Source organism: Hydra vulgaris, chromosome 11 (assembly GCF_038396675.1).
Source record: "Hydra vulgaris chromosome 11, alternate assembly HydraT2T_AEP".
NCBI classification, from domain to species: Eukaryota; Metazoa; Cnidaria; class Hydrozoa; order Anthoathecata; family Hydridae; genus Hydra; species Hydra vulgaris.
The window spans coordinates 22,934,469-22,943,409 of NC_088930.1; the positions used below are offsets into that span (position 1 = coordinate 22,934,469).

The 8,941-nt window shown below is 29.0% G+C and overlaps 1 protein-coding gene across 1 annotated transcript; it reads right to left on the reverse strand.

Moving 5' to 3' along the window:
- Positions 1 to 314: 314 nt before the first annotated feature.
- On the reverse strand, positions 315 to 1,778 carry LOC136086932 (tigger transposable element-derived protein 4-like). The gene has a single exon (XM_065809432.1). The coding sequence runs from the start codon at positions 1,776 to 1,778 to the stop codon at positions 315 to 317; it is 1,464 nt and encodes a 487-aa protein (XP_065665504.1).
- Positions 1,779 to 8,941: the final 7,163 nt, after the last annotated feature.

Below are 8,941 nucleotides of genomic sequence, written 5' to 3' on the forward strand. Positions count from 1 at the left end.
AAGCTACCCGCTTTATATACGTTTAAAACTTTACAACAACTTGAGATTTATAAGAACTGAAATATAAAGACTGAAATAAGAATACAAGCTTTAAGTTTACAAAACTTGTTAAAAGTACAATATTTTGATTAAGAATATTTCATCATTTGTGAAAGTCAAGTTGTGAAGCAGCTTTTGGTTTACATTGTTTTTTATTCCTAAGCAAGTAATTCTTAGTTTCTTTCTTATCTTTTGTGGAGACTTTTTGTTGATTTTTGGTTTGCTTCAAAATTTTCTTTTCTTTTGACAAACGAATTTCATTTCTGACAGGAGTATCAGTCAAGATCCTTGTTTTTTAACTGCCTACTTTTAACATTTTTTTTTCTGGCAGATGCTTTTGGGTAAGGTTTTAAAACCTCAGGTGAGATTATAGAAGCAACACTTGTTGACACTTTGTTTAAAATACTTGTTTCAATATTTACTATAGTTATTTCAGACTCTATGTGATTAACATGTGCTAGTATCATTTCAGATTCCATGTTGTTGACAGGAGTGATAGTAACTGTATCTGGAGCAGCTCTATCTGTAACTGATGATGGTAAATATTCGTCATCTTTGAAAATTTCAGAATTGAATGGCTCAATACCAGCTACTCTAAATCCTGTCTGTATATTAGATGGTGAAAAAGCTTTTGTATACGGTTCTCGAACTATTGAAACAATATCATAAATGGTCATTGGTCTTGGATTTGAAACCATCCAATTATCACATGCAGAATTGTAAAACCTTTTCAATGGTCCAAAAACAGTTCTATCTAATGGCTGCAATTTATGGCTGCAATGGGGAGGAAAACTTATCATTGTAATTCCGTGTTGAATTGCAAGCTCCAAGCCTTTAACAGAAATATGACTTTCATGACTGTCGAGAAGTAACAAAACTGGAGATTCCTGAGAACAGTTTGAATATTTAACAAAATGTTTAATCCATTCTATGAAAATTTCTGAGTTCATCCAACCAGAAGGATTTGCAAATCCCACACATCCAGGAGGTCCTTCCTTAATCATGTAATCATGAAACTTTACCCTAGGAAAAATAAATAATGGAGGAATGGAATTTCCAATAGCATTAGAGGCACAACATGCAGTTACCAATGTTCCTCGTTCTGCAAATGTGATTCTTCCAACTTGTTTGCTTCCTCTACCAGCTAAAACCTTTACCGGCTTTTGAACGGTTGTTAAACCAGTTTCATCAACATTATATATACAGTTAGGATTATATTTATATCGATTTCTTACCGTTTTAAGATTTTGAAAAAAGTCTCTTACAGTGTGTTTGTTAAAAGCTGTTGATCGAGCGAAGCTCGTTGCTTCAGGTGTTCGTAGAGACAACTCTGGTTGTCTTTTCATAAAACCTTGCAACCAATCAATGCCTGCAATTTTATTTTTGATCCATGATGATGGGCATATCTTATTGTTTTTTAAAGCAAATTCAAATGCCAATAATCGCGTTGACCTAGTTGAAAGGCCATAGTTCATTTTTGATACAATTAGTAAATAACTTGATAAACTTTTTTCATCTTCTGCTGTAAAAACTTGTTTATTGTTGTAGTTAGGCTTAAAAGCTTCATTTGGATTAAGCCTCTTTTTACGACAATATCTTTTTAAAGTCATTCTATCTATGTTAAACTGACGTGCTACAACATTCAGTTGTGTTCCTTCTAAAACTTTATTAACAGCTACTTTCATTGTTTCACTTGGTATAGCAACTTTATTTGTTTTTTTAATTCTATTTCTAACCATTTTAAGATCTGTAAAAAAATATGTCAATAAAAACATATGTTTTTAATAAATGCTAATATTTAACATAATAATATTATGTTAAATATTTTTTAATTATTATGTTAAATATTATTCTTTTGATATTATAAAATAATAGTATTATTATTACTAGCTTATAACATAAGTAGATTTAAAAAATGAAATGCTAAAAGCTATTGTTTGTTTATATATAGTTTTTTTTTAAATTATAAATACAATTCCATTCGTTTAACTGTATTGCTTATAAACAAAAACATGGGGCACTTCGTCTTCTATGGGGCACTTTGATCCTCCGATCAATGGGCCCCGCATAGTCAAAGATCAATGTACCCCAATAGGTATAGGTAACATATTGATAGCAATATCTACTGTATAAATTGCAGCCAAATAAAAATTATATATTATATTATACACCAAACACTTACAAATTTAAAATAAAATTGTTGTTAACCCATACAGACATCTAAATAAAAATATATTTGAATTATAGTACGATTTAAAAAAATCACTTTTTATGACGAAAAACAATATTTTCTTTATTTTTTTTGACGCTGATAACCTTATGAAAAAATATTACGAATAATCAATTAGGGAAGCATAATGGTTTATTAAATTGCAACCTCACTTCTAGTAAGGCAAAAATGAACGAGTAAAAGCCAAAAGATCATACTGCCCCGGCGATCAATGCGCCCCCATCTCCCCTACAAAAAGCAAATAATTCGAATCCTTCTAAAGTAAGAGAAAGCTAGATACATAAACTTTTTAACGAAAAAACATGTTATTTTTTAATATTAAACGTGTTTAGTCTTTTTTAAAACGAAATAACTAATTGGTTATTCTTGGTCATGTTGATTTCAAAAACATGAAATTTTTATAGCAGTTATGTGATTTTTGTTATATCTCTTTTAATATAACATGGGTTTTTATTGCTACAATTATATTTATTGGAAATCAGGAATGTTGGGTATAATAGTAAATGAATTCAATTAACTTTTTTGACTATGATAATGATGTTTTTAAGAGAAGTACAAAGGAAATATAAAGCCGTATTAGGCAATCCAGAAGTACGAAAATATAAATCTCTTAAAGAGCTAATAAATGAACTGGACAGTTTTAAAGAGTTAACAAAGAAAGAGCAAGAATAAAAAAAGTTTAGTCTAGAACGCGTTTTTCTGTATGGTTGTACTCAAGTTTTTGAAGTGATTGAAAAAGCATACAATGATTTTTTAGTTTCATTTATGCCGTAGGAAAATCCTCCTTAAATTGCTCTTTTAATACCCAAGTGGGCACGATACATTTTCTAAACGTTATTTGGACTTCTTTATAAGATTTTATTGTCCAAAGCAAATAAAGTACGTTTAGAAAACGTTCAAAAAACGGCATAAAAAGACGAAAGAATTTCGTCCATGAAAGACTTTTAAAAAACGACTTGAATAAATTGTCATTCATTGGACCTTCAGGCCGTCTATTACATTTCTGGATTTGTTGCTTCTTCTTTTTTTTTTTTTTTTTTACAATTTTACACTATTAATTTTGTGAAAATTGTGCATATAAAATGTGTACACTAGAATTGATTTTCCATTTGGGAAAATGCTGGAATAATAAATCATGGGACATTTTATGTCAAGTAGTTTAGGATTTTGAATTAATGTGTATTTGTTAATGTGTTTACGGTTTATAATTAAATGGTAACACCACCAACTATACTGTAATTTTTAATGTATTAATAAGGTTCCTGATGTTAATTTTTGAGCCTCATATATATATATATATATATATATATATATATATATATATATATATATATATATATATATATATATATATATATATATATATATATATATATATATATATATATATATATATATATATATATATATATATATATATATATATATATATATATATATATATATATATATATATATATATATATATATATATATATATATATATATATATATATATATATATATATATATATATATATATATATATATATATATATATATATATATATATATACATATATGTGTAACCAAATAACGCTAATTTAGTTTCTTTTTATTAAAGTGCTGCATTTACTTTTATTCATGAAACAGTCCATTATTCCATCGTTTCGATGTATTGGGCTTTGACCGTTAGCAGAAAAACACCTCTAGACCATTACATTGCCTCCACCATGCTTCATGGTCTTATGGCAGTAACGAAAATCGAGGCGTTTTCCGGCCGGTCGACGTACACGGCAAATGCCATCGCTCCCAATGTTGTTGAACTTTGATTCATCACTGAACAGGACAGTTCCCTATTTTTGCCCATTCCAGTCAATATTAGATGTAGCAAACGGGAGTCCTTTCTTCTGGTTTTTTAGTAAAATCCGGCTTCAACAGCACGTCATCTGATTGTTCGGTCCGATACAAACAGCTCTAATTGTTTTTGTATCTCGACTGATGATATCCAAGGATCCTTCTTGACGGATCTGACGTGGAACGCGGTCTTCTACCTTTGTTATCTACTGCCAACTTCCCCGTAGAACGAATTTTGGAACATAGTCTTGATACGGTCCATTTTTTCACGCGATGTTTATCACAAATACTTTATTGTGACATTCCACTTACGTAATCGCCAATAGTTTTCTTTCTTAGTTCCAATCCAAGACTGTTGGGAGCCATTTTTGCACTTGAAGTCATAAAAATAATAAAATTAAACAATCACGCTTCTCAAGGCTTACCGTGTTACATTTACCTTGTGATGATACAATAATGCTCTGTGGAACACAACGTCTTGGTTGGATGTGGACTGTATTGATGTAATGAAACACTTGTTGTATTTCACTTCTTGTATTGATGTTCTTCGATAAAACACTTTGATAAAACTCACTTCGATAAACTATCTTGATAATACTGACTGAATTACATGTCAATTTACATGTCTCTTATATAGTAAAATGAACCTGTGTGAGCCTGTTCTGGAAAATTCTAGATGCTTCTTTTTGATGCTTCTGGAAGCTTCTAGATGCGTCTGGATGCTTCTGAATGTTTCTGAATACTTCTGGATGCTACTGGATGCTTCCAGATGCTTCTTCTGGAAACTTCTGGAAGCTTCTGCATGCTCTGGAAACTTCTGGATACTTCCTTTAATTATTAAAAAACTTCCGTGACGTTGACACGGACCAGACTTAAGAAAATAAAACAAACCAAAAAAGTTGCACTTGTTTTGTCCGCTGCAAAATGGCACTTGTCAACGAAATTCTGCCTGTGTGCTGTCACCTGTCAGCTTATTGCTCATGTCAAGGCATGCTATTATGCCATACTCCTGAATTGTTTGCTGTGGTAGTATAGTTCGTTTCGTTTTTAAGATATGTAAAATTAGGAATACTTTTCAGCATTGTTTGATGTTGGTTGCAAAAGTTTTTTCCAATACTGTATATACTTATATATATATATATATATATATATATATATATATATATATATATATATATATATATATATATATATATATATATATATATATATATATATATATATATATACATATATATATATATATATATATATATATATATATATATATATATATATATATATATATATATATATATATATATATATACATATATGTAAATTAAGTTAGTGTATTTTACAAATAGTGTGCTAAATGTTCTTAAAGAACAGAGCAATAATAAATTAGTAAAAAACACTAATCTAACTTTTTTCTTCAACTTGAAGTTTCACCATTGCTGGATCATCAGGAAAAGTTTCTCTTCCTGGAAGGATCATCAGGAAGAGTTCCTCTTCTAAGAAGAGAAGTCTTCCTGATGATCCAGCAATGGTGAAAATTCTAGTTGAAAAAAAAAGTCAGATAAGTATTTTTTACTAATTTATATATATATATATATATATATATATATATATATATATATATATATATATATATATATATATATATATATATAAATTTAACAAAACTTGTATGATACCTTAATCTTGTAATTCTATTTTTATTTCATACAAAATACTGCTATAAGTTGATCTAAAAAAAATAATATAAAGTATTAGAATATTACAACATAGAGAGTTCACAGAAGACTGGAAAGTACAACCAAATTTAGATTTATTCCCTCAGCATTTTTTAACAAAAATTGCTCCTAAATGCATATTTTGATTTCATTATTGAAAAATGTGGGGAAAATAGGGGGGGGGGGAGGATGTATTATATAATTATATATATTCAATTTCTATTATATTCTTTTTATTATAGTGAAAAAGTACAAAAATATTACTTAAGAAGATGGCTGCTTCAGAAAAAGCAACACACTCAACTACAAATGTTTGGCTAGTTGGACATATTCTCTCAACAATAGATAGACCGAGTCAGTTGTCAACAAGTGGTGTTGTCCTATGTAAAGTATTTTATGAAATGATAATCAAAAAGTCAGCTCTTTCAATATCCTGCAACACAGTTGCAAATGAAGTTATGATTTCTGGTTTAAAGCTAATATTCCAACTATAACAAAGCCTCATATAGTTGCTAAAGTAAAGAGTATTCACAAGCAACCTGTCCAAGTGTCTAAACACAGAAGTAGAAAATCAGCTATCAAAATAGCTATCAAGAAAAATTCACTGCCAAGCTGAATACACTTTTTGATATTGCCCATGGTGAATGGGATTGTCTCATCAAGATAAATGAAGGTAAACAATTTCTGATAGACCAGAGAGGTCCCCGAAAGATGTTAATGATATCACAAGACTTAATGTTTAAGAAAGCAGTTGTAAAATACAGAAAACGCAAGCTTGAAGAAAAAAGGCGCTTTGAACAACATAAAGAAAGTAAGATTATATCTACAGAAACATTAAAGGATTGTAATTCAGATTACTCTTTGGATGAAAATTCTGACTGCGATATGTCAGTTCAAACACAAAAAGTTTTAACTGACATTAATTCAAAACATTCTACTATGGACACTAGTCATCTCTCGATTACAATATCCAAACGTTGTATTTTTGATAATCAACTCTTTCATGCAGCATTAGACCGAACAAAAATAACACCATGACAAGCAGTGATGGTTGCACACCAGCCCCAGCTGCTATCGGTATTGATGTAAATAAACTAACATTTTCTTGTTCCACTCTAATGGAAGCTCGAAATACATCCCGTGAATCTCTTGCAATAGCACTAAGAAAAAGTTTTTAATCCTTGGTACCACTCGTTGCTCCATTTGAGGGTAAAATGTTGTCGAATATTGTTAGAACCAGACGTGAATGTCTGCCAATTGTTCTAACTGGTTTGGATTATCAGAAATTATTAGGGATCTCTAAGATACCTGCTGGTAGTGGCGCTCTAATGGGACAAAAGGTAGTTGAGTTCATTCATGAATGGCCTGGAGCATCTTGCAGGTCTTTGTTTTGACACATCTGCAAGTAATACAAGAAGTCATAATGGGGCAATAACTGTCATACAGAAGTCAATGAATGGAAGACTTTTGCTTTTAGCCTGTCGATATCATATTTTCAAATCTGTGCAAATGCAGTGTTTGATGCGTTTTTTTTTTCAAAAGGACCAAACATTAAACTTTTTTGAGAGTGAAGTCCCAGTGGGAGCTAATAGAAAAATCAAAGTTTTAACCACTTGAAAGTGATAAAAGCGGAGCTGGATGCCTTACAAAGTTTAAAAAAGAGTGGCTTACATCTCAAAAATCCAATGTGGTGGAAAATTTGATAAAAATACTTCAAGGAAAAGCAGCCACGTGATGATTATAAAGATTTCAGAAAGACTAGCTCTTCTCCTTTTTGGAGAAAATAATGATACACAATTATTTGCATTCCTGGAGGTTACCATCGTGCAAGATGGATGGCCAAAGGTATATACTGTTTATTTTTGGTTTTTGTCATCAGTTAAATATCACAGAAAAAAAAATTGGGATTTTAAGAAGAATATGTCTATTCATAACCACAATATATGCAAGTTTCTGGTTTTCAGCACCTCTCACAACAGAAGCACCAATAAATGATCTAATTCTTTTAAAAGTAATTGAGAACTATTGTCAAGTTGACAGCAAAGTTGCAATTATTGCTAAAAATAAAATTAAACTTTAGTTTTGGTATTTAAGTAAAAATCTAGCTGCTTTTCCATTATTCAGAGATAAAATTCTATTGAAGAGAAAATGGATATTGAAAATGCCTTACAAAAAGAACCATTTCCAGGTGATAATAGAAGACTTGCTCCAAACAAGATTTATACATTCTCTAAACTTTCTATAGCTAACTTTGTTACACGACGCTCAATGAACTTGTTTGATTCTCTCAATGTACCAAAAGTATTCTTGACATCGTCAAATCATCGATGATCGAAAAAAATAAAAATTTTAATTTACAATGGTCTATTCTAAAATCTGCCCCTGCCAATAATAACATTTCGAAAAAATGTATTCTATGTTTGCAAGAAAAACTTGAAATAATTACTCATTTAAATCAAAAAAATTTATTAAATAAAAAATCTGAATTAATTTCTAAATATAGGCACGAAAATAAATACCTCTTAAAAAATTATAAAAACAAATGACCAAATTAAACTATTCCCATTCCAAAGAAAATTATTTGATAATTACTTTCTGTAACTTCTCGTTAACAAAACAAAATATAGTAATTAAAAATTTTTTTATAATAATTTATAACTTCCTGTAAAATATTTTTTTCTATAAATTGAATTTATAGAAAAAAATATTTATATATATATATATATATATATATATATATATATATATATATATATATATATATATATATATATATATATATATAAATTAGTAAAAAACACTTATCTAACTTTTATCTCCTACTTAAAGTTTCACCATTGCTGGATCATCAGGAAGAGTTACTAAATCTCAAAAAAATTCAATTTATAGAAAAAAATATTTTACAGGAAGTTATAAATTATTATTAAAAATTTTTTAATTAGTATATTTTTTTTGTTAACGGGAAGTTACAGAAAGTAATTACCAAATAATTTTCTTTGGAATGGGAATAGTTTAATTTGGTCATTTGTTTTATAATTTTTTAAGAGGTATTTATTTTCGTGCCTACATTTAGAAATTAATTCAGATTTTTTATTTAATAAATTTTATATATATCACTGTG

Coding starts and splice junctions, on each gene's coding strand:
- LOC136086932 (XM_065809432.1), bottom strand. CDS start 1,778: ATGGTTAGAAATAGAATTAAAAAAACAAATAAAGTTGCTATACCAAGT.